Here is a 26,239-nt window from a genome sequence, read left to right as displayed (position 1 = left end):
TTTTTGTACGTTTAGTAGAGACAGGGTTTCACCATATTGACCAGGCTGGTCTCAAACTCCTGCCCACCTTGGCCTCCTAAAGTGCTGGGATTACAGGTGTGAGCCACCAGGCCTGGCCGTACTGAAATGATTTGTTCAGGACACGTCTTCATTATGGCATTTAAGCCTGTTGGGGGCAGGTGTTTGTTTCAGTTTGTGCTTCTTTGTGTAAGGTAAGGCAGTGTAGCTTCCTGGGACTCAGCAGGCACACTGCAGAGTGTAGCTGCCTGGTCCAAATACCAGCCCCACCTTCCCAGCTGTGTGGTCCCAGGAACATCCCATCGTCCCCCTGTGCCTCGATTTTCTCATCCATTAAAAGTGTTAGACATTCCTCTGAGCGCTTCCCCACCCAGGAGTACCCATGCCCTCCCAACAGTGCTGGTGGGCGGGTGCTCTTACGGGCCCCTTCACGGTATGTGACTGGGTGTGCCACGGGTTGACATTGGAATGAAGTGAAGGCAGGCTGGTGTTTTAAGTAACTTGAAAGATGTAAGCTTTTTTATTGTTCCTTTAATGGGGTTTACATTCAGTTGCTGTTGAGTTATAAATTACCGGGGACATAATCGTGGCTAATCTGAGCTTTCTGAATGAACAGCCCATCAGCATGTAGCCAGCTATCACCTTTGGAGGTGCTGTGTTTGCCTGTAAAAATGTGTAGGAAGGCGGTGGCGTGCTGTCATGGGGCTCTTGTGTTCTTTTTGAAGGTCTTAATAGTTTCTATATGTGCTTTCCTTGGATTAGATATCCAAGGGGAAGAAAGGTTTGTTTAAACAAAGGTGTTAATTTTCTGTGGTTCCTTGATGTTTGATGTGTGGGATCTGCCTTCCAAATCCCTTTTCCTTCTGTCTAGCTATGATGTTTTCCCAGGGCTATTTCACACAGTGACTAGACTTCATTTCTATGCATGGGAAGCTTCCATTTACTGAGGTGCTTCCACTTTGCGTTGGAATTATCTTTCTTAAATTTCCTCTCCTCTGGTTCCTGTGTTCCCTTTTTTAAATCTCTTGTATGTTGTGCTATTTAACAGTCACACACTTGTTTCATATGATGCTGTATGAACTGTTTTAGAGAAAGAGGATATATATAAAGTTCTCCACAACAGCAGCAGTAGCATCAAAGTTGTGGACTTTCTAAGGGAGGAGACCCAGATCTGTGAATAGAGATAATCGCGGCCATTCATGTCTCAGATCTGTGCTGTTCAGCATGGTACCATTAGCCACACATGCCCATTTATAGGGAACTTAAGGCCAGGTGCAGTGGCTCATACCTGTAAACCCAGCACTTTGGGAGGCCAAGGCAGGCAGATCTCCTGAGGTCGAGAGTTCGAGATCAGCCTGACCAACATGGAGAAACCCCGTCTCTACTAAAAATACAAAACATTAGCCGGGCGTGGTGGCACATGCCTGTAATTCCAGCTATTCAGGAGGCTGAGGCAGGAGAATCGCTTGAACCCAGGAGGCAGAGGTTGCGGTGAGCCGAGATTGTTCCATTGCACTCCAGCCTGGGCAACAAGAGCAAAACTCCGTCTTAAAAATAAATAAATAAATAAATGTAACTTACTTTTTTAAAATTAAATAAAAGTAAAGATTCACGGGCCGGGCGCGGTGGCTCACGCCTGTAATCCCAGCACTGTGGGAGGCCGAGGTGGGTGGATCAACAGATCAGGAGATTGAGACCATCTTGGCTAACATGGTGAAACCCCGTCTCTACTAAAAATACAAAAAAAATTAGCCGGGCGCGGAGGCAGGCACCTGTAGTCCCAGCTACTCGGGAGGCTGAGGCAGGGGAATGGTGTGAACCCCGGAGGCGGAGCTTGCAGTGAGCAGAGATCGTGCCACTGCACTCCAGCCTGGGCGACAGAGTGAGACTCCATATCCAAAAAAAAAAAAAAAAGGATTCACTTTTGTAGTCGCTGTAACCATGTCTGCAATGCCCAGGAGCCCCTGTGGCTGTGGTGAGCGTTGGACAGCTCAGCTGTGGAATGTCCACCATCACAGAAGGTGCTAGGAGACGACACGTCAAGACCGCAGACACTTGGGGCACCCTTTTTAACAAGGTGTGTTTTCTACTCAGATGAGTTCCGTTTTACCCAAAGAAATACGCTCGTCATTATTTTTCTAGGACCACCAGAACAGAGTTACATGGCTCGCAGCCAGTGAGGACTGTTTGAGATAAGCATGTTTTCATTTTCACTGGGAGTTTGTTCTTTCTTAGTGTCTCATACACAGTAATATCTGAGTCTTCAAAACAGGCTGTGTCGTTCCTATTTCAGCTTCAGCCTCCAGGTGTTTGGAGAATTGGGGTTTTCAGCAGCTTTTTACTGAAGCAGTTGGCCTTCTAAGTGCATTGCTGTATGTCACCAGTGGTAGCTTGAGTTTTTTTGGTCTTGTGATTTCTTTCCCAAAGCTATAAAAGTGGGCTGTAATCAATAGTAAAGTCTCGTCAATAGCATATTTCCGAATTCACTTTAGGAATAATTTGAATCAAGGAATCATCTTCCCACTTTCTTTGGTTCGATGTTCTCTTGTTTCAAGTCAAGGAAACAGAATGATACCACTCAGTAAGAAAGCAAACAGTCCCCTAGTGGTTCAGTCTCATGTTGAAATGACTCTGCTGGTGAAAATGCCAGTGTGGCTCTATGGGAACTTCTGCCTGCCTCAGCACTTGAAGTCTGTGCCGCCGCTCTAAGCAGGTAACTACAAGCGGGTCTGTCGAGGGTTCGAATTTGTAGGCAAACAGAGAAGACGACTGAATGAGCCATGGCAGGTCTCCTGGTCCATATACACAGATGTCTTGGACGTAGCGGCCTGCAGAAAGAAACACAAAAACCTAGCTGCCTTTGTTTCCTCACCCATTTTATTCACACACACAAAGTGGCGCGTGCTCTGTCCAGTGTCACTGGTGAGCCTCGGCTTCACCAGAGTTCACATCAAACAGCATTTCCATGAGCGCCTTGACAGGGGCTTTTATGGTGAATTTTGAACTTACGGTGGAAAGGGACGCTTTCATTCTTTTAGTGATTTCTAACGTCTTTGTTAGTTACTGCTTTGGGTGAATATCGTGGAATTTTAGCTCACCAAGGGCACAAGGGAGATGAGCTAGCACTCATGTACCTGGTAAAATCTCAATTCCGATAGATACTGAGTTCCATGAACTTCTAAGTCTTTTCATTGGTTGTTAGTAGTTCATAAGAATGGTATGGATTTTAAATAAGTCATTACTTCTATATTTTGGGGGGACCCCAGGCATGCACCACGATGCCCAGCAAATTTTTGTATTTTTTATAGAAACAGGGTTTCGCCGTGTTGGTCAGGCTGGTCTCAAACTCTGGGGCTCAAGTGACCCGCCCACCTCGGCCTCCCAAAGTGCTGGGATTACAGGTGTGATCCACTGTGCCTGGCACTGCTTTTTATTTGTTTTTCAGAGTGAACATTTGATACAAACATTGAAGTGGGAATTACAGGCCAGGCATGGTGGCTCACTCCTGTAATCCCAGCACTTTGGAGGCCAAGGCAGGAGAATGACTTGAGCCCAGAAGTCTGATACCAGCCTGGGCAATAGAGTGAGACCTCGTCTCTAATTTAAAAAAAAAAAAAATTTTTTTTGTAAGTGGGAATTAGAGTTGGAATCCAGTGGTGACTGGATTCCTTGGAGACTCAGTGACACTTTTTATGTGCTTTTGACAACCATGTCTGGCTCTTTCTGCTCTCCCCTTTAATTCTCACAGTAACACTCTGAAGTGGATTCCATCATCACTCCCATTTTGCAGGTGAGGAAACAGAGAAGTGAGGCCTCAGTGTGTGTGTGAGAGGGAAGGTCTGTTTATTTCAGAAACCTTGCTCTTTCTCTGCCCAGCTCCTTCCTGCTCTCTTTCCCCACACCAGCCCAGTAATCCTACTTTTAAAAAACCTATCTTGGCTGGGCATGGTGGCTTACGCCTGTAATCCCATCACTTTGGGAGGCCGAGGTGGGTGGATCATGAGGGCAGGAGATCGAGACCAGCCTGGCCAACATGGTGAAACCCCGTCTCTACTAAAAATACAAAAATTAGCTGGGCGTGGCGGCGTGTGCCTGTTATCCCAGCTACTCGGGAGGCTGAGGCAGGAGAATCGCTTGAACCAGGCAGTCAAAGGTTGCAGTGAGCTGAGATCACACCACTGCCCTCCAGCCTGGCGACAGAGCGAGACTCCATCATCTCAAACAAAACAAAACCTATCTTAAGGAAATACTGTTTTTAAAAGGGCAGGGGGATGTATGCACAAAATGTCCAGTGTTGTTTGTAAGACTATATAAGCGGCAGCTGTTACCATGATTTTAAAAAGTTTACCTGATAGACATATTTGCTACAATGTGATAGAATCTCAGTAGAGTTACATTTAACTGCTTTAAAATTATAAATATGGGCCAGATGCAGTGGTTCATGTGTGTAATCTCAGCACTTTGGGAGGCCAAGGCAGCAAGATCACTTGAGTCCAGGAGTTCAGGGCCAGCCTGGGCAGCATAGTGAGACCCCATCTCTGTAAAAATAAAAAATTAGCTGGGCTTGGTGGTTGACACCTGTAGTCCCAGCTACTTGGGAGACTGAGGTGGGAATATCACTTGAGTGCAGCAAGTAGAGGCTGCGGTGAGCTGTGATCATGCCACCTGCACTCCAGCCTGGGTGACAGAGCAAGACCCTGTCTCCAAAAAAAAAAAAAAAAAAGGATTACAAATGTGAAGACTATCAGTGGGAGAAACTTTTAGGACGTAAGTGAAAAGCAGCTCAGCTATACCTTGATTATAACGATATAGCTGTGCCATTTAGACACAGATGAAGTTGAACTGGAAGGGAATACAAATAAATGGACCATTTTCAGAGCTGTGTTACTGCTATTTGGGTGATTAAAAATAAACTCCTTGTTGCTGGTTCTAATGGGATAGCCGTCCCTCTGCACGCACAGTCGCAGAGTCAGGCTGGGAGCTCGCCCATTGTAGTAGCGGCAGGTGGTTGCTCCCAGTCTGATCCCCAGCCCTGCCCCTCCTCCCTCTGCCTGTGGGATTGACTTCGTTTACCTGAGCCTTGGGCTCCACATCAGTAGGAAGGTTGAATAATAATTGTTTCTACCTGAGAATTGCTGTGAGGATTGAGGGCAGGCCCAACGCTGGGACCCTGGAAGATTTACCACTTCCCTACACACCAGGGCTTGGCCTACTTTGGGTGCTGACTCTGAATGCTGGCCACGGATGGCCACGCTACTGCCTAACTGTGAGAACCGTTTTCGTACTGAAGCTAGTGTGAACTAGTAAGCCAGTAAGAACTTTCTGAAGTGTTTACTTTTAGGGAATGAGGACTTTGTTAGGATTTATACTAACTAGGGTTTTTTTCAGACATTGTTGAAACATTCTGATTTCATTCAGAATTCTGAATCATTAAGGTATTATTGATAGTGTCAACCCGTCATGACTTCTTATGCCATGTGCACACCTGAGGGGCTCCTGTTTTCAGGAAGAATCCGAGCCCCCTGCTTTTTCTGAGCATTTACTGACTAGTCCTGACAAACCCCCGTGTGTAATGACAGGGAATCGCTGCTTTCTAAAGAAAGGGCAGAGCTCGTTAACCTGTTGTTTACCTGTCGCTTTTCTACCGTGTGAATGGATCCCTAATTGAATCATATCTACTTTTGAAAAAACCACTTCACTAGGAAATGGTTCCAGCCCTCTAACCTGGCACCTCTGCGTCAGGAGGGTGGCTGTGCACGTTGGCAGTGGGACTTACTTGTCTTTGAACTAGTCTGGTATTTGATTTACATTTTTTGTTTGTCTCCAATCTATTTTAGGCCAGTCTTTTAAATAGCTGAAAAACTGGGTAAACCTAGTTTATTTTTAATATCTAGTCTACTATAGTCAAACCCGAGGTCCCTGCCCAAAAGCACGGTTAAAATCAGTTACTGTATCTCTGCGCATTAGTTCCTGCCACTGGGTAGGAAGCTGTGTGGAGACGCACGCAGGGCCTAGCTATTGCCGCAGAGGGTATATTCACTGTAGGAAATTTTACCAACCTATACTTTTTGTGATTTGTGTACTTTTCTGTATGAATCTTATATAAAATTTTTTTAAAAAATTGACTCAACCTATGCTGATTGGATCATCACTAATTCCAGATTACTTTAAACATGGTCCTCAGTCTTTCCCACTAGAATTGAGGCAGCAGTTTTATAGTTGTACAATTTCAAGCCTTTTTTGTTTTGTTTTGTTTTTCTTTTTACCTTTACATCCATCGTGAACATTTCCTTCCTCACTTTTCCATTTAATGGCTCGAACATTTCCTTCCCAGCCAGCGTCTAGTGTAGCACCTGGAGCATCTAAGAGGCAAACAAAACCAGCATACAGTGTGGAATCTGCTTCCCAGTTCTTTTAGTACAAGTTCTTCTGTGCTGTCATTTCCATTTCCTCTAGATGAGGTAGTCAATGAGAAAAGTAGAAGGGAAAGTCCAACCTTCCTTGAAATGTTTCACTTGTGACATTTGATCAAAGGCTAGTGCTTTTGGGGGTGGGAGCGTGTATTACACTGGCGGTAGCATCTGGGTGGACCAAGGTTGGGGATCGCCATCTTTGTACTTGGATTTCATTTTTCGGCCCTTTCTCCATCCCTTGTTACTCCCTTGTATGCAGAGTGCTGTTTGTGATTCTCTTGGGGTTCTTTGGATTGTGTTTTCTCTGTAACAGCCTTTGGAGATTATTTGAAAATAGAACTTGCAATGGATATGAGATTATGTTAAAAAATCCTAACCAACGTCTACTGGATTCATCGTGCACCACTCTCTAGGCTGATGAGCTTAGTTGTTCAGGTTTGAAGCCACACTCCCTGTAGGAGCCAGTCCACCTTTTACAAAGAAAATACTGAAGTCCACTTAAAGCATAGTATCTTAGCCGGGCACGGTGGCTCAAGCCTGTAATCCCAGCACTTTGGGAGGCTGAGACGGGCGGATCACAAGGTCAGGAGATCGAGACCATCCTGGCTAACACGGTGAAACCCCGTCTCTACTAAAAAATACAAAAAACTAGCCAGGCGAGGTGGCGGGCGCCTGTGGTCCCAGCTACTCCGGAGGCTGAGGCAGGAGAATGGCGTAAACCCGGGAGGCGGAGCTTGCAGTGAGCTGAGATCCGGCCACTGCACTCCAGCCTGGGCGACAGAGCCAGACTCAGTCTCAAAAAAAAAAAAAAAAAAAAAAGCATAGTATCTGATTTCCCTCTGCCTCCCAGACAACCCATCTGAAGTATCAAATTTGCCACAAAATCATTACTAGCTTTAATATTTTCCATCTTACAGAGCCCTTAGCACAATGCCTGGCACTAGTAGTTTTCCAGTAGTATTTATCAAATAAATGAAGAACTTTCTAAAGATTTATGCCCAGAATTTTCCAAAGTCTCAGGAAATGCAAAATGCCAGTACTTCTTTCTAGAGAGGGAACAAAAGATAAGTTATCTTTCAGCTAACTTCAGACCCCTAAAATCAGAGAACTTCCTGTCTCACTAAGTGGAAGGTCTGGCAAAATGTGAAACATTTACAAAGCCAAAAAAAACATAGCTGAATTGAAAAAATCTTCAGTTAAGAATAAATCTTATGGCCAGGTGAGGTCACTCACACCTGTAATCCCAGCATTTTGGGAGGCCGAGGCAGGCGGATCACCTGAGATCAGGAGTTCGAGACCAGCCTCACCAACATAGAGAAACCCCGTCTCTACCAAAAATACAAGAATTAGCTGGGCGTGGTGGCGGGCGCCTGTAATCCCAGCTACTTGGGAGGCTGAGGCAGGAGAATGGCGTGAACCCGGGAGGCGGAGCTTGCAGTGAGCTGAGGTTGCGCCTCTGTACTCCAGCCTGGGTGACAGTGTGAGACTCCGTCTGAAAATAAATAAGTAAATCTTCTGCTGTTGCTGCTGACTGCACAGACATCCATATCGGTGGGTCTTTCTTACCTTTTAGTTGGTTCAGGGTCACCCAGTAGTGTTGCTCTGGGCTGCGGATGTCTTTGGACCACTGAAGCATGTCTTTTGCACGGATGTCAGTCAGTATGAACTCTACGAACTTCCTTGTAAGTACATAGTAAGCACTTCCAAAATAAATGGTTAAGTTATGGGGTGGTTTGTCTTTGAATCTGTTGTTAATGTGTGGTGGTTGGAGTGCTCCAGGAGTGATATTTTTATCATTCCATTTACTTCTGATGTAGTGTATGATTTCTCTGTTGGTTTTGATGGGAAAATCCTGTCCACAAAGATTGATGACATAGTTCCATTGAAATTTAGAATGCACTAGATCTTTCATACAATTAATATCTGCCTGTAGTCTTGTAAGGCCAGCATAAGCCATCTTCTCTCTCTTGGAGGAAATAAAAACATTTTCAAAACAGTTAACCAAGGTTTGCACAGCAGTCTTATACTTCTTTGGGGCCTTTTCATCAACATGAATACAATAAACATTTTGAGGTACATAAATAGCTCTGAGAAGCTGCACAAACATGGCCAGCTCCTTATGAATAGTTATAATATGTGCCAAAGAGAAATCACCCTCTTCCGTAGACAGGGGTCTGGTTATGAAATGCAGCCCCCGAGAAATCCTGGAGCAGTTTCCTGGTGTGTGTAAATGAGCATGTATTTCAGATTTATGAGGGGTTTTGCAAAATTTTGCAATTTGGGGGGCCGCCCCTTTCCCTTCAAATAAAGCGGAGCACAGTTCATCTGGGTAAAAGCCACATTCTACTACTTCTGAATGGACAGGTTCCTCCTCTGGTTCCGCAGGAGTTGGATTCCTTAAGTAAAGAAAAATGAAGATGCAAATGACTGCGCTCACGACAAGTCCAGACTTTGTGACTCGAAGCTGGCTCATATCTTGAGCTCCAAGGGCATTCTTATTACCATAATTTGAGTATTTTTCCTTTAAGCTTCCTAAAAGAACAACAGAGACAATTTAGGGTATTGTAACTCTCCCCCCCAACTTATTGAAGTACACTAAACTACATATACACACCCATGAAACCATCACAGCAATGAAGATAACAAGCATTTCCCTTACCCCTCAAAGTGTTCTTACGCTCCTTTTCATCCGTTCTTTCCATCTCTGGCAATTGCCAGTATGCCTTCTGTCACTATAGTTTGTCAGGGTGTGTTTAACTCTTTAAGAAACTGCCAAACTGTTTTTCCAAAGTGGTTATACCAGCAATGTATGATAGTTCCATTTATTATATAGCCTCATGCATACTTGCTGTGGTCGAATGTTTTAATTTTTACCTTTTAATGAGTGTGTAATGTTAGTTTCCTATAGTTTTACTTTGCATTTCCCTAATGACTAATGATGTTGAGCATATTTTCATGTTATTGCCCTTATTTAGGGAGATGAAAAATCTCAAATATTTATTTTAGACATAGACGTTGTCCTGTTCTGCATTATTCAAAGTTCATTTTATGCCATTATTCTGCATATAAGACTAAATATTTCCAACAAAAGAAGTGACAAATTAAGAGGAATTTTATGATTATACACTTAAACCTGTCAAAGTGAGTTTCTGGGCCAGGCATAGTGGCTCGTGCCTGTGATCTCAGCACTTTGCGAGGCCAAGGCAGAGGATCACTTGAGCCCAGGAGTTCAAGACTAGCCTGGGCAACATAGTAAGATCCCATCTCTATAAAAAATTTGAAAATTAGCCAGATGTGGTGGTGCCCTGATTATCCCGTTGCACTCCAGCCTGGGCGACAGAGTGAGACCCTGTCTCCCAAAAGAAAGAAAAGAGTTTCTGAATTATTTTTAGGAAAGATGTCATAGAATTTAAAAAGGATATCTTTAATAACATTTGACAATCATGTAGTTGTCTGTCTTGAGTCTACAGAGGTACATGAATAGGTGTAGCAGTAGCAAAAAGTGACCAAAAAGTTTCAGTTAAGTAATTATTACATGCAAGGATCATTCTTTGGAATTTAGGGAAGAAGATTGATTAGGTAACATGTCAAGCTTTATATTGTTAGAAAGTATTTGTTTTTCTTGTTTATGAATCTTGATTTGGTTTCCATTAAAAGTTGCATGTTGACCAGCATGGTGGCTCACGCCTGTAATCCCAACACTTTGGGAGGTCAAGGCAGGCGGATCACAAAGTCAGGAGATCGAGACCATCCTGGCTAACACAGTGAAACCCCATCTCCACTAAAAACACAAAAAATTAGCCGGGCATGGTAGCGGGTGCCTGTAGTCCCAGCTACTCGGGAGGCTGAGACAGGAGAATGGCGTGAACCCGGGAGGCAGAGCTTACAGTGAGCCGAGATTGCACCACTGCACTCCAGCCTGGGTGACAGAGCAAGACTCCCTCTCAAAAAAACAAAACAACAACAAAAAAAAGTTGCATGTTATTCCTATTTCCTATTTTTCAAAAGCCCATATACATGTGACTGGTGTTTGAGCTCAGGTTGGACACTGGTTCCTTGCCTTTCCACATCATTTTTACAAATGCTGTTTGGATAACGCCTCAACCAGGCAGCATTTTTAGTTATCCTTGTGTTCTTAAACTCTGAGCCAACAAAAACTACTAACATTGACCGTGGATTTTTAAAGCTGTTGTATTTATTTTCATTGTACAGTTTATTTCTACCCATCATGCTTCCAAAATAAAAAGCACCACTGCCGAGGTATGTCAGACTGCAGTGTGTTCCACTGGTTCAGTAAATGGTTTCTGTCCCAAACATGAAACCTTATAGCCTAATTTAAAGACATTCTTATAAATTATGTAATACTTATCTTTATAAACATGAAACCATCATAATTTATACATTTTATATGAGATTTCTAAAATAAATTAAACCTGATTATAGAAACTGAATAGGAAAGAAAAATGTTCTTGAAAGTAAAGCTTTTTACTACTTCTGTAAGAATTTTGATTAAAGATAAACCATGTGCCGTAGTTTGTCATATCTTCCTCTGTATTATGACTTTAGTATAGGAAGAAGGGTTTGGTTTTGTTTTTGTTTTTTGTCTGTTGTCCTTTTATTTTGTTTTTTGTTTGTTTGTTTTTTGAGACAGAGTCTCTGTCGCCCAGGCTGGAGTGCAGTGGTGTGGTCTCGGCTCACTGCAACCTCTGCCTCCCCAGTTCAAGTGATTCTCCTGCCTCAACCTCCTGAGTAGCTGGGATTATAGGCATGTGCCACCATGCTAGCTAATTTCTATATTTTTAGTAGAGGTGGGGTTTCACCATGTTGGCCAGGCTGGTCTCGAACTCCTGACCTCAAGTGATCCACCCTCGACCTCCCAAAGTGCTGGGATTATAGGCGTGAACCACTGCACCCGGCCTATTTTGGGTTTTTGTTGTTGTTGTTTTGTTTTGTTTTTTTTTAGAGGAGTTTCGCTCTTGAGGCGGAGGTTTGGCCTCAAGACAAAACCTTGGCCTTTGAGACAAAAACATAACAATGGTACCAAAAACATAATAATGCATGCCTTCTGTGTATATAGTGTACAGTGGAACAAAACCGCTTCCAGCCTCAGAGGCCAAGGTTTTGTCTTGAGGCCAAGGTTAAAGCACTTCCAGGGAGTTGTTTCAGAACGCATTGCTCTTCTCATTAGAGCCAGTGCCTGTGTTCTTCTTTTCTTGTAATTCTTCCACAGTCTTCCTCTCCCGACTCCCAGCAAGCCGTCACAGCCAATAGCAAAAGTCAGCAATATGGGTTTGATATCACATTGCCTCCACAACAGTTCGTTGAAGGATATAGTCTCTGAGAATTTGTTAGGATGGGATTTCATTTGTGGTAGAGACTTTTTAGGGTGAGTTGGCAGCATCCCATATATACTCTTTTGCTGAATTTTTTATATGTATATATTTTAAAGGAAACTCCTCTGAGTAAATAGATAATGGATGGGAACCTTTAAAGGTGAACTCAAAATCTTTTGCCATATATTCTAGAATATTATTGTTTTAAAGTATTAACATTAATTTAACCAGCAGAAGCAGTTGATTTTTAGCACCCAAAGAAAGTTTCTGAGAGCTTTACTTTTAAAAAAGGGTGGGGGTTGAGGGAAGCTCAATATTGCATTTACCTTATTAGGAACCTCATATTTAGCTTCAGGAAATGGGTTTTGAATCAGGGCCCCAGTGTTAGGCTCACAGCCCTAGTGCTTAAGAATCTGTCAGGCAAGTAACGGAAGCTCCCTGAGTGTCCATGTTCTTGACTGTGGACGTGGTGTATGGTAGTGTCTGCCTCACAGGGACACTGGGAGGAGGTGCAGGAGTGAAGGATGTGAGTTTCACACTGAGCCTGGCCCTAGGAGCTGCTCCATGTTCACTGGTGCTCACCCTTGGAGTAATGCGGCCCCGAAACCGTAACTGCAGGTGCTCTCTTCCCTTGTCTTAACCCTGTAGCCGCACAACGAAAATGTGGTGTCTCTCTCTCTCGGAGCTTAGAACGCTGTCCAGAGCAGCCTCAATGTTAGTACAGTGTTTTCCTGAGTTATTTGAGATGATAATATGAGTTGGATGAATTTTGCATTCAAAAGCTAGCTAGCTGTCTGGTAAAATGGATGCCTTTTACAAAAAGCTTATTCCTAAAACATGTATAAATTATTTTAGCCATTTTGATGGAAAGAAGAAAACTTTAAGATATCCACTCAAAACAACCACAAGAAATAGAACATTTTATTTTACAAAATGAGAGCTGAGGATTTGAACATGATCTTGAATCTGCCTCTCATGTAAGGAGTTAACAAATGGTAGCATTTTATATTTAAAAATCTAGTTGATGCCATACTGGGAAAATATTCTACTTTTATTTTCTTTGGCTTAAACAAAAAGTGGGGGCTATTTTTGAGAGAAAAAGACACCTGCAACACCTACATTTCAAATATTACTCATATTCTAATATTTTAAAAACATAGAGCCAAGAAAAACATTATTTACTTCAAAAAGTGCACCTGTGGCCAGGCGTGGTGGCTCACACCTGTAATCCTAGCACTTTGGGAGGCTGAGGCGGGCGGATCGCTTGAGGTCAGGAGTTTGAGACCAGCCTGGCCCAACATGGTGAAACCCCATCTCTACCAAAAATACAAAAATCAGCTGGGCATGGTGACGTGTGCCTGTAATCCCAGCTACTCTGGAGCCTGAGGCAGGAAAATCACTGGAAACCAGGAGGCAGAGGTTGCAGTGAGCTGAGATTGCACTACTGCACTCCAGCCTGGGTGACAAAGAAGTGAGACCCTGCCACACACACACACACACACACGCACATGCACACACACACACGCACACACACACCTATCTGCTTAACCTTTGCCATTGGTGGGTCTTGCATAGCTACTGAGACGCTTACCAGGAGAAGCCCCCTGGTTCCTGGAGTAGGAGTCCTGGTGGTGTCAGGGCGCAGCCTGGCCTTTCTCTCCCATCGGTTCCTCCCCAGCAGCAGCGCCTGCTTCAGTCACTTGAGTAGAGTTGCCTGGCAGGTTTTGTTGCCGTCTGTCCCTGGAGAGTTTAATTCCTGTTAGTTCTGACCTGCAGATTGAAAAGTCGTTGCTGCTTTTGCTTCTCTGAGTATTTCCTTGGGACCGGATCCCTCTTGAAAAACAAAATGAGACAACAGAAGACGCCTGACCCAGATGAAGGGCGCACAGCCACTCACATTCAGAAAACTGCAAGGATGAAATCGTGGTATTCATGGGTCAGAGTCTTGAGATGATTTTAAATACAGGAGGCATGATTTAGTTACCAGACCCTCTCTCATGAAGGGAATAAATAAAAGTCACTTAAAAATCCTGTTTCTCCATAAATAGCATTCAGAAAGATCCAGACATTTCACAACGCAGGGCCTGAGCCTTCTCTGTGCTCTGTAGCGTCCCCAAGGGTGAGTCTGCGCCATAGCACGTGGTGAAGGTGGGGTCTGACACGCCTTCACTAGGCTTTCCTCTTCCCTTCTTTCTCCACCTCTGGGTACTTTTCTTCTTAACATCCTTTCCTTTTCTGGTTTTAAAGGTTCTCTGCTTGCTGGTACTCTCTGCAGGCTTGCCACAGACAGCTCTATTAAGAATATCGGCACCAAGAGACATAGATCACACACCGTAGAGATTTCTTATCTTCTGTGTGCCTTGACGCCTAAGCGCGATGTGTGGTTAGATGAATACAGATTCTCCTCGCCTGCTCGTGGGCTGCCTCTGAGATACGTGCTGCTGTTTTGCAGAACAGATGTTGTTGCCATAGCACAGAGTATTAGAAACATTGAACAGACAGAATGTGGTCCCCATAATCTTCAGGGGTTGCGGCATTCATGTGGCCTTCCAGTGGGGAGACCCCATACGTTTTATTTGTGTGATGTTCAGAGTCTGTGAGTTAAGGTTCTGATTTTATCTAGCAAGAATCAGAAAAGGTCAGGTCCTTTTATGTGTGGAAAAGTCACATTGCCAGCTTGTGAGGTCTTGCTGTGCCATCTCTTCCTGCATCTTGTGAATGCTTGTTTTGAAACATGTCCTTGCTGGGTGCAGTGGCTCGTATCTGTAATCCCAGCACTTTGAGAGGCTGAGGTGGAAAGATTGCTTGAGGCCGGGAGTTTGAGACCAGCCTGGAAACATAGCAAGACCGTGTCTCTACAAAAAATTCTTTAAAATCAGTCAGATAAGGTGGTGCGCACCTGTAGTCCCAGCTACTTAGGAGGCTAAGGTGGGAGGATTGCTTGAGCCCAGGAATTTGAGGTTACAGTGAGCTAGGATCGTGCCGCTGCACTGCAGTCTGGGCAACAGAGTGAGGTGACATCTCATAATAATAATAATAACAATAATATTTGTCCTGTGGGCGCACCTGGACTAGACGCCTGATCTGTTCATACTGGCCCATTCCTGGGGATCGAGGGTTGGTGCTGGGTTTCACCTCGTCTCACATTCTACATCTGGAAGGTGGAAGCCGTTCTAAGCCAAACAGCAGTGGAAGAAGCAGCTAAGGAAATGCTGGGGAGTGTTGCCCACATTAAATGTTACACTTCCACATTGCTGCGGGAAATGCCAGCACAAGAAGCAAATGTACTAGAGGAGCTGTGCCACCCATTTCTATTGGTAATAGATGGACAAAGGGTAAATCAGTTTGATGTATAAACCCCTTATACAGATTGACTAAAGTAAAACAACTAAAAAATGAAATCCCTAATAAACAAAAGGACATAGGGATAATTTACGAAACAGGTATTGTGAATGCAGTGGGGTTTTTTTATGTTTCTTTATCCGAGCCAAAAAGGAGCTGTTTCCCTTGCCATTCAGATTAGCATAAGTTTTTCTTCAAAACATACGGTGTGATGGGGACGCTCATTGATGGGGATGTATATTTTCATGCAAGGTTTTGGGAGAATTGCTTGGCTTTAAAATCTCATCTCCGTTTATCCTACTTTGAAATACTTCCTTAGGCTCTCTTCTTATTCGTTCATTCAGCAGTTGTTCACTGTATCCATTGTGGGCAGAACCTTAGGCTCCCACCATGGAACATGAAGACAAAATGCCTCCTGCTTGGGGCTAACAGTGTAGTGGAGGAAACACACTGTTTTAAAAGTCAGTACAAACATGCAGACACTCATTTACTCTAAGCCATAGGGTACTGCACAGGAAACAAAAACAGGATCCCGTGATAGAGAATGACCACGTCTCGGAAGTGGAATTCCTAGGTCAGAGATGCATGCAGTCAGCTGTTCATTGCTAATATTATTGGTAAGGACAAAGATTGGGAAGCCACTGTTCCATTTGTTAAAGTGATATAAATATCTAGATGCATTAGCATATTGCTCCTAATTTGACCACTGTTCCCCTCTTGGCATTTTCCCTACTGGCCTTTTTAAAAATACTTTTAAAAAGCATCCAGAGACGGCATATGAATATAAATATACAATTACTAGTTTACTTTTTCCTTTAACTTATGATAAGCATTTTCCACGTTGCCCCAAACTCTAACGATATAATCTTCCTTTTTGGGAATGTATTTCATGATTTTTTTAACCATTTCCCCCATTCTTTGGACATCTGAGTTACAAGCGATAAAAAGAATGAAGATAAAATTTTAAATGGATATATAATTTCTACTGTACCATAACAATACTCAAGAAAAATGCATTAGCAGGAAGATATGGGTGTTTTTTCTGTTGGTATAATACATGTTATTTACCAAAGAGGTGGGGAGCAGGTCCCTGTGGACCAGCTGTGACTTTGCGGCAGCCCCCTGCCCTTGTTTTCCCTCATCCTTCAGGGATGAACCATTGCACTCAGGTTTCTCGGGTCAAGCACCTACCCAGAACAAGTGATGGGGCCCCTAGCGGTTGGGAGGACTCTGCCCAGTCTCCAGGGGCAGTTCCTACCAAGGTCCAAGCCACTGAGGCCCTTGAGGATGTGGGTTTGGGATTAATGGATCTTTTGAATTTTTGAGAGAAAGAGCAAGATTACTCAATTTCTAATGTGAGGGGTTCCTAACTTCTTATTGTCAGTGGCCGATTCAACTTTAAAAGTACAATAAGTCTGGGCACAACACAGCACACTTGTGTGCAGAATAAGGTCCATGGCCTCTGAACAGCCTGGTCTAGAGGAAGGAGACCGCTCACCCCGACACTGTCGGAAGGAGGGGCAGCAAGGAGTGATAGAAAGCAGCAGCAGCACAAACCCGGGAGGAGAGAAAAAGAGAGGTGGGGGCAGCACCCACAGGGAGCAGACGCTGGGCTCCTCCTCACCCCTTGGCCCTTTATGCCATAGCTGTGGCTCCAGGCCCCACTGGGCCTTAACTACCACCTGGTTCTGTTCCTGCAGATTCTTTTTCATTCCAAGGAAGAGACCATCTTCCAGAGCCACGGGAAAGCTCTACTCAGACCTCCCATAGCGTGAGACTTCCCAGGGGACCTCCTGTAGCAGAGCAGGCTGTTACTCCTGTAGGCCCAGCTCTCTACAATGATGGCTAAAAACAAGCTCCTTTTCTTCAAGGGCTGTACCAGTTAAATGCTAGATTGGGCACCTGCTTCAGTCATTCATGTAACTTCTCTGTGGCATACCCTCAGGGATTTGTGGGTCAAAAAGGTGTCTTCAGTCATGAAAATTGACCAGACCCACCCTAGAAAAGAAGCTGATCCTAACCTGAAAATCACTTTTGGAGACAAGAACCGCATTAAATAACCAGCGAAGGCGTGGGCTGAGGACGGCCAGCAAACGGTGGTTGTTGGTATCTTCTGTGCATTTGGGAGATGCTGGAACATCCTTGGCAACTTCAGGAAAAATACTTTTATGGCTTTTCTTGTGCTGATAATGTTTTCTACAAAAGAGATTCCGGGCATAGTATATCTGTTATTGCTCTGGGCACAGTAGGTCTGTGAAAATTACTGTTCCAGTTATTTAAAGAATTTTGTTGATTATTTGGTTGCCTACCTTGATGTTTTTCAAAGGCAGTGTCTTATTGAGTAACTAAATATTTTAGTTAATAACAGACCTTATCTGGCATACTTTCAAATATCTGTGACTACAACATTTAATAAGAGTTTTTCATAGATACTAGAAAAATAAATTTTGGTTGATCCACTCAATATGTGACTCTTTGAAGTCACGTTACCTACACGAATCAAGATAGTGTGGTGCTGGCATGAGGATGGGCATATACATCAATGGAATAAAATGGGGAGTCCGGAAATAAACCCTCACAAGTATGGTCGTTGATTTTTGACAAAAGGGCCAAGACAATTCAATGGTGGAAAGAATAGTTTTTTCAACAAATAGTGCTGGGGTAACTGGATATCCACATGCAGAAGAATGAATTTGGACCCTTACCTTACACTGAATGTGAAAATAAACTCAAAGTGATCACAGACCTAAATCTGTAACTTAGGAGAAACACAGGAGTAAATCACAATCTTGGGTTAGACTATGACTTATTAAATATGACACCAAAAACGTAGCAATAAGAGAGAAAATTGGTAAGTCCAATTTCATCAAAACAAAAAACTTTATAATTATCCAGTGTAAAATATTTTGTCATAACAGTCTTGGACTAAGACAGAACTTATATCCAGAATATGCCGTATAAAGACCTCTTAGAATGCAACATCGAAGAGCCAAATAATACGAGTAAGAAATGGACCGGGGATTTAAGCAGACATTGCTCCAGAGAAGGTATACAGACGGCCAGTTAGCACACGAAAAGATGCTCAACATCACTGGTCATTTGGGAAATGCACATTAAACCACAATGAGACAACACTTCACACCCATTAGGATGGTTATAACTAAAAAGAAAAACGGCCAGTTGCAGTGGCTCACACCTATAATCCCAGCACTTTGGGAGGTAGGTGGATCACCTGAGGTCAGGAGTTTGAGACCAGCCTGGCCAACATGGTGAAGCGCCATCTCTACTAAAAATACAAAAATTAGCCGGGCATGGTGGTGGGTGCCTGTAATCCCAGCTACTCAGGAGGCTGAAGCAGGAGAATTGCTTGAACCCAGGAGGTGGAGGTTGCATTGAGCCAAGACCAGGTTGCATTGAGCCAAGACCATACCACTGGACTCTAGCCTGGCGGCAGAGTGAGATTCCATCTCAAATTTTAAAAAAAGAAAAGAAAAGAAAAACAATGACAGGTGTTGGTAAGGATGTGGAGAAATGAGAACCCTCAGATGCAGCTGGTGGTAATGTAAAATGGCACAGCCGCTTTGGAAATTCATCATTTGAGGAAAGGCATTTCCTCCAAAGGTTAAACATAAAGTTAACTTATGACCAGTCATCCCAACCCTAGGTATCTACCCAACAGAACTGAAAACAACTGTCCACAAAAGACTTCCATGCGAATTTCTTAGTCTGAAAGTGGAAACAACTCTTGTCAGCTGATTCGTAGATGAAACTTTATTTGGCAATAAGAAGAAATGTAGTTCTGATCCATACTATAACATGGATAAATCTTTAAAACATTCTGCCAAAGTCCAGTCACACACACAAAAAACACGGATATTGTATGATTTCATTTATAGAAATGTCCAGAAGAAGCAGATTTGTAGGATGGAAAGTAGATTAATGGTTGCCTAAGACTGAGGAAAGGGGAATGGAGTGGGCCCCAGTGGGTATGGGATTTCTTTTGGAAGGGATAAAAATACTCTAAAATTAGATTATGGTGATGGTTGCACAACTCTATAGTAAAAGCCATTGAATTGTACACTTCATGATGTTATGTAAATGAGATTTCAGAAAGCCTGTTTTTTGAAAAGGTGAGTTAGGTAACAGATGCACGTGGTGCTGAAGCTGTTCCTTAGAGCCGGCTCTTAGCGTTCTATGTCCTGAGCATTGTACTGTGAGCTAAGAGACAGAACATGATTTCTGCGTCCCCCACGCCTAAGAAAAGGTTTGGGAGATCAGAAGATGTAAAACAGAAACCCAGAATGCTCTTCTAAGAGTTAGCTACAGAGTAAATAAAAGTTTGAAGAGACTTCCTCAGGTAGGGGAGAACAGAAGTTTCATAGACAAGATGGTAATGGTAAGCTCACTGCTTCTCCATTTTTTATCTTTAAAAACTGGCCACCCAACTCATAGAGGGCAGAGGACTGTGTCTTAAATAACACAGGGCCTACCAGCTTCAGGGTAAAATCAATGAAATCTTTAAACCGAGGCTAGGTGTGGTGGCTCACGCCTGTAATCCCAGCACTTTGGAAGGTTGAGGCAGGTAGATTACCTGAGCCCAGAAGTTCGAGACCAGCCTGGACAACATGGCAAAACCCTGTCTGTACAAAAAGTACAAAAATTAACCAGGCAGGCCGGGCACAGTGGCTCAAGCCTGTAATCCCAGCACTTTGGGAGGCCGAGACGGGCGGATCACGAGGTCAGGAGATCGAGACCATCCTGGCTAACACGGTGAAACCCCGTCTCTACTAAAAATACAAAAAAAAATAAGCCGGGCGAGGTGGCGGGCGCCTGTAGTCCCAGCTGCTCGGGAGGCTGAGGCAGGAGAATTGCGCGAACCTGGGAGGCGGAGCTTGCAGTGAGCGGAGATCTGGCCACTGCACTCCAGCCTGGGCGGCAGAGCGAGACTCCGTCTCAAAAAAAAAAAAAAAAAAAAAAAAATTAACCAGGCATGGTGGCACACACCTATAGCCCCAGCTACTCAGGAGGATGAGGTGGGAGGATGGCTTGAGCCTGGGAGGTGGAGGCCGCAGTGAGCCATGATGGCACCACTGCACTCCAGCCTGGGTGACTGAGTGAGACCCTGTCTCAAAAAAAAAAAAAGTTACGTGACTATGAGTATGTTCCGTAAATTAATCCTTTGAATGTTACATATGCTACGAATATTTCGCTTAGCCTTTGGCTTATGTTTTTGTTGTTATTGTGACATTGTCATGTAAAAGTTTGTAATTTTTTTACATAGTAAAACTTATTAACTGTACTAGCTTTAGATCAGAGTTCCCCAGCCCCCATACCGGCGACGGTCCGTGGCCTCTTAGGAGCCGGGCCGCGCAGCAGGAGGTGAGCTGCGGGCGAGGGAACATTAGTGCCAGGGCTCCACCCGCGGCATTAGATTCTCACAGAAGCACAAACCCTGTTGTGAACTGCGCACTTGAGGGATCTAGGTTGCGTGCTGCTTATGAGAATCTAATGCCTGATGATCTGAGGTGGAACAGTTTCATCCCAAAACCTTCCCTGCCACTACCCACCATCTGTGGAAAGATTGCCTTCCATGAGACTGGCCCCTGGTGCAAAAAAGGTTGGGATTTCCTACCCTAGTTATAAAACACGTGTTCCTACAAATTCTTCTTCTTTCCTTTTTTACATTTAGGTGTTTATAACCCTAGTCCAGGGCTTCTCAGCCTCAGCACAGGGCCATCTTGGCTGGGTAACTCTCTGTTGGGGGCCGTCCTGTGCACGGTATGATGCTTACTGCATCCCTGGCCTCTACCCACAAGATGCCAGTAGCACCTGCACCCCAGATGTGACAGCTAAAAATGTCTCCAGACATCGCCAAATGTCCACTAGGGAGCAGGATCACCACTGCACTTGGGTTAGACCCCCTTTTTTTTTTTTTTTTTTTTTTTGAGACGGAATCTCGCTCTGTCGCCCAGGCTGGAGTGCAGTGGCACAATCTCTGCTCACCACAACCCCTGCCTCCCAGGTTCAAGCAAATCTCTCACTTCAGCCTCCCAAGTAGCTGGCACTAGAGGCATGCACACCACACCCAGCACCACCACACACAGCTTTTGTATTTTTAGTAGAGACAGGGTTTCACCCTGTTGATTAGGCTGGTCTCAGACGATGATCCACCCACCTCGGCCTCCCTAAGTGCTGGGATTACAGGCATAAGCCACCACACCTAGTCTTAGACCCCCTCATTTTTGCAGCTGAGGAAACAGGCCCAGAGAGGTGGTGTGGCCTGAGCAAGTTGGCCTAGACAGATGGTGGCAGAAATCTCGATTCAAAATGCACGACTGGGCACCTCCACTCCTGGTTCTCGTTTTTTCCCGTTTTTCCTGTCCCCAGCCCTGAGTACCTCTGCTGTGCCAGGCACTGGGTAGCTGCTGGGGCCACAGCAGGGAAGAAGACCACATAGACAAAGTGATGAAGACGAGACTCCAGGTCATGATTAGTGCCATGGAGCAAACAGAAAGAGTGCTGGGATCCCACCAGTGACGGCATGGTCACAGGGAGCCTCTGCCGAGGTGGCTCGCTCACTGACAGTTGTGTGAGTGTGGGCATGCCTTTGAGTGTGTGCGGTGTGCGTTTCTACCACCACGATGCTGTCAGGGTGGCCTGGGCCCTGCTCGCAGTCTTGTTCTGCCGGAGTGTGTTGAGGACCCCCAAGGCTGCCGTCATGCCTGGGGGTTTTCTAGAAAGACTCGAGACTTAGCATATGGTTGTACTCACCTGAGATTCACTGCAGCAGTGTGGTATGGATACGGAGCTGGGTGTTCAGGGAAAGGCGCAGGTAGCAGAGTCTGGAAGGATCCACGTGGGGCTTCCTTATGCGCACTCCCTCCCTCAAGGGGTTGCACGAAGTGAATACTTTCCCCCCGCAACGAAACTGCAACACGTGTGATGTTTTCGCCCAGGGAAGCAAATGAGAGACTCAGTACCCAGTGTTCTGGCTGAGAGCCGCCTTTATACCCTTGGCCTAGCATGTTCCAGAATTCCACACTCCCATAAGGAGGGCAGGTGTCAGCAGAGACCACATTGTTCACAGAAACGGTCTGGGCACGTGAGCCAAGCTACTCTTGTCAGTTAAAAAACGGTGGGAACCCTCCCAAAATCCAGGTTCCCAGACACCAGCCTTGCAAGTGAAAGCACTCTTAACCTGCTGTGCTGACCCTTTGCTGTGTGCAGGAACTTTCCAAACCAAGGCTTTGACCAGAAAGCCAGTAATAGGAGTCTGGGGGCCACTGCTTGGGGCTGAGAGTGGGGGACTGAAGCGTGACCTCCCCACTGAGTGGTGATGGAATCTGCCCTCTCTTGTTTGCCCTCTCCAGTGTGGGGCTGCCTTCCAGGAGGATGATGTCATCGTGCTCAATGGCACCAAGGAGGATGTGGATGTGCTGAAGGCCAGGATGGAGGAGAGAAGGCTGAGAGCGAAGCTGGAAAAGGTAATGGGAGTCTTCAGGTTCTGCCCAGCACCCATCTCTGCTCCAGAGCCAACTGCAAACCACTGAACTGAGCTGGCAGCTACTTAGGGGTTTGCATGATCAAGGCAATTTTTACAACCTAGAAGGGCCTGGACTGTAGAAGCAGATTCCAGCTGTGGCTCAGGCACTGCCTGGCTGTGGTGGGCACAACGGCTCTGCTCTTCCCCGCCCAGTTTCCTCATCAGTGAGGTGGGGTAGTGATAGCATGTGAGGGCATGGAGCTGTCAGCAAGCTCCAGAGACCATGGCCGTAAAGCACTGACAGTGACACGGCCCCAGCAAGCCCTTGGGGAAAGGCAGCTACACCATTGCTGCTGCTGTCACTTACCGTTGCTGTTGATTTATACTCGGGTCTCATAGCTTGCAAAACAAAGGAAAAATGAAAAGTTACCATCATTCCAGCAAATGTAAGGCTCCCCTGCTGCCCAGATTGGAATGTGCTTGGGAGTGCCCTGGCAGTCTGGGCTCCAGTAGGCCTGGGTGGGCCTGGGCGCCTGTGCGTCTCACCCACTCCCAGGGCATGTGGATGCAACTCCTCAGGGTCGCACTTTGAATAGCAAGGAGCTAATGAGTAGCCTTCCCAAAAATGGGGGCCAAATCCTTCACCTTCCTGAGCCCTCTCACGGGGAGAGGGAGGGTCTTTTATGGAGCGTGGAGCTTCAGCGTCCGGGAGGGAGCCTGGCACCCAGAAACAGGGAAGCCATTGCTGAGTAACGTGGCAGAGCGAGCAGGCCCCAGACAGCGCATCCGCCAGGAGCTCTTCCGTGCGCTGGCGATTCCCCGTCTAGCAGGGCGTGTTCATGTTTACAGATGATAGCTGTGGAATACACGCCTTTGGTGAGTGGCAAGTTTCTTATTCTTTAAAAAAAAAAAAAAGTTAAGTTCAGGATAAGCTAGGGAGAAAACTTTATGTGATCAGAACTAAGGCAAAAGAATGCTTGAAGTACTAGAAAATGAGCTCCAGTAGGCTGAGGACATAAAATTATGAAACAAATCGCCTGCCCTCACGTGGGCGTGCGTTTTACCAGTGCCAGTCTGAGGCGAGAATGATGGAGTACCTGAAGATTTTTCAGAGGTTTGGGGTTTTTAAAAAATCATAACAGGCCAGGTGCAGTGGCTCCCGCCTATAATCCCAGCACTTTGGAAGGCCGAGGTGGGTGGATCATGAGGTCAGGAGACCTAGACTATCTTGGCTAACACGGTGAAGCCCCGTCTCTACTAAAAAATACAAAAAATTAGCCGGGTGTGGTGGCGTGCACATGTAGTCTCAGCTACTCGGGAGGCTGAGGCAGGAGAATGGTGTGAACCCGGGAGGCAGAGCTTGCAGTGAGCCGAGAACACGCAAGTGCACTCCAGCCTGGGTGACAGAGCAAGACTCCATCTCAAAAAAAATAATAATAATAACAACAGATAAGACAGGACCGTATCACCCTGGAATAATGTGTAATTCATGGTTGTAAGGCTTAAAGAAGCCGAGGCTTGAGCACATGGTAGCAGTATTATCATTACGCATGGATCCAGAATGATCAGAAAGAGCCAAAAGCGTTTGTATTTTCTCCTTTCATCATTTTACTTTACATAGAAAATAATGTCTGAAAATGGCTCTGTAGTTCAAGGAATTGTGCCCAAACTTTGAATTCAGATGCCAGTAGAAATACTGCATGGAGCAATATTATAAGATGTTAATACAGCATTCATAAGAACTATTTAAAGAGCCACTTGGTAGGCAGGTGCAGTGGCATGTGCCTGTAATCCCAGTTACTGGGGAGACTGAGGCAGAGGAATCACTTGAACCCTGAAGGCGGAGGTTGCAGAGAGCTGAGATCGCACTTCTGTACTCCAGCCTGACAGACTCTCAAAAAAAAAAAAAAAAGCCACTTGGCCGTTTAAATGCTGTGTTAAGGTTGAAAAGTAAATACATGTATATCTTATATAAAATGTGTTAATTCTAAGTTGGTTTTCTAAATTACTATGATTTCATTATTGTAAGAGGGAAAAAAAGGGGGAAACTAAGTTTGAGGAGTTTTTAATTAAGCACAGTTGCCAAAAGCCATCTCCCTGTTCTTCACTGCTACCATTGATCAAGCTCAGTTTTGAAAAACACAGAAGGGCGGCTGGGTGCCGTGGCTCACACCAGTCATCCCAGCACTTTGGGAGGCCGAGGCAAGCAGATCACTTGAGGTCAGGAGTTCGAGACCAGCCTGGCCAACATGGTGAAACCTCATCTCTGCTAAAAATACAAAAAAATAGCTGGATGTGGTGGGGCACGCCGGTAATCCCATCTACTCTGGAGGCTGCGGCAGGAGAATTGTTTGAACCTGGGAGGCGGAGGTTGCAGTGAGCCAAGATCGCAACACTGCACTCCAGCCTGGGCAACAGAGTGAGATTCTGTCTCAAACACACACACACACACACACACACACACACACACACACACACACACACACACACAACGGGGAAAGAATGCATTTTAAAGGAAGCTACTAGAAATATTCATGTTCCCTTTGACCATTTTGCTTTCGTGAGTTTTCTGTCACAGGTTTCCTGCCAAGTTAATTGAAAGAACAGTGGGACTAGCATGCCCTTCTCTGCAAAATATTCTCCAGAGCTTCTGGGAATACCTCACAGCTACTGCTGCCAGGATACCACAATATTTCCCAAATACACTTGCAGCTGGAAGCAAGATATAACATTTCCTCTCTAACTCCTTCTTGCCTGTGCTTTTCAAATAACCTCAGCCATGAATGGAGGGCTTAGAAATAAACAGTGGTCTCTTACTTGTTTGAAGGCCCGAGTATCAGTTTTCACAGATGTGAGTGCTCGCATTGCAGGTGTGAGATGCGCAGAATGTCTTTATGTTCTGTTATAAATCACATTGCATGTATGTGTTACAGATTCAAGGCCTGAGAGGTCTGTCTTTAATGCTCGGTGCTGGGGGATGGCTGAAGTAATCAGGCTGCTTATCTTTAGTGCCACCTTTTGGATGCTTAGGAAATTGCATTTTAAAGTAAATTGAATGACCATAGTCCTACGTGTCATTTCTACGATTAAATCAGTTCCAACACAGCTGTGTAACTGTAGAATGGTTTATTTTATTATTGCTGATCAAAATAACTATTATGAGTAACAGCATTCTAGTGTCTGGAAATCTAAAAGGAGTAGTTTTGAGTTTAGAAGAATTAGCTCAACTGTCTTTAATGTAAACTTCAAGGCCTTATACTTGAATAACAAATACCAAAGCAGTTTGACAACTCTGAAAAAAAGTTAGTGGAATGTGCAAGGTTTAGTTCGTGTTTATGCTGGCTGGACTTCACATACCCATATATACTCTATGTTATTCATTTAAGTGTGCTTTTGTATACAATTGTCACCATCAACCTTGGCCCTTATTACTGAAATCTGTCAGCCTCATTTGAAATTTTTGCAAATGTGATTTGGGAGATGTAAATATAAAAGCGAGCAGCTCTGTGCAGATACATTTTTGTGTGAGGCAGAAGTACACGACTGGAGTCACATGCAGAGGATGAACGCTCAGGAGTTACAGAACCTCAAAAGCCTTCTTCAGGTGACTGCCTGTCTCATGTGACTGGCATCGGCCGGTCAGTCAGGGC

General features: G+C 44.8%; 2 protein-coding genes across 6 annotated transcripts in view; one reads left to right on the top strand and one right to left on the bottom strand.

The window, feature by feature from the left end:
- RTF2 (replication termination factor 2) overlaps positions 1 to 26,239 on the top strand; it is a 53,371-nt gene that overhangs the window by 25,097 nt on the left and 2,035 nt on the right. For both annotated transcript variants that reach the window (XM_011722785.2, XM_071079128.1), the window contains one exon: positions 22,477 to 22,590. In XM_011722785.2, coding sequence (XP_011721087.1) covers positions 22,477 to 22,590 — 114 coding nt within the window. The remainder of the gene's footprint in view (positions 1 to 22,476; positions 22,591 to 26,239) is intronic.
- LOC105470624 (beta-1,3-galactosyl-O-glycosyl-glycoprotein beta-1,6-N-acetylglucosaminyltransferase 7) lies at positions 42 to 25,025 on the bottom strand. Of its 4 annotated transcripts, XM_071079126.1 has the most exons (7): positions 23,235 to 25,025; positions 22,957 to 22,988; positions 21,878 to 22,034; positions 13,356 to 17,302; positions 7,998 to 8,963; positions 6,285 to 6,380; positions 42 to 2,846 (listed from the first exon to the last, which is right to left on the bottom strand). In XM_071079126.1, exons 5-7 carry the CDS (start codon positions 8,902 to 8,904, stop codon positions 2,620 to 2,622), a joined length of 1,230 nt encoding a protein of 409 aa, XP_070935227.1. In that variant the 5' UTR covers positions 8,905 to 8,963; positions 13,356 to 17,302; positions 21,878 to 22,034; positions 22,957 to 22,988; positions 23,235 to 25,025; the 3' UTR covers positions 42 to 2,619. The 4 variants fall into 4 exon arrangements, 3 of the variants coding, with proteins under 3 accessions (XP_070935227.1, XP_070935226.1, XP_070935228.1); XM_071079125.1 differs by having other exon boundaries at positions 22,957 to 25,025; XR_011613221.1 differs by having other exon boundaries at positions 2,829 to 2,846; positions 6,285 to 6,745; positions 22,957 to 25,025.

The sequence above is a fragment of the Macaca nemestrina genome, chromosome 15 (genome assembly GCF_043159975.1).
Source record: "Macaca nemestrina isolate mMacNem1 chromosome 15, mMacNem.hap1, whole genome shotgun sequence".
NCBI lineage: Eukaryota > Metazoa > Chordata > Mammalia > Primates > Cercopithecidae > Macaca > Macaca nemestrina.
This window is presented reverse-complemented; position numbering and strand designations above follow the sequence as displayed.

Excerpts from the sequence above, each read along its gene's own strand:
- LOC105470624 (XM_071079125.1), bottom strand. The coding sequence starts at position 8,904 with ATGAGCCAGCTTCGAGTCACAAAGTCTGGACTTGTCGTGAGCGCAGTC. Across the intron at positions 6,381-7,997 it reads GACCCTGAACCAACTAAAAG|ATGCTCCAGGTGCTACACTA; the intron begins GTAAGAAAGACC and ends TTTGCCTCTTAG. Across the intron at positions 2,847-6,284 it reads TGTTCACGATGGATGTAAAG|GCCGCTACGTCCAAGACATC; the intron begins GTAAAAAGAAAA and ends TTCTTTCTGCAG.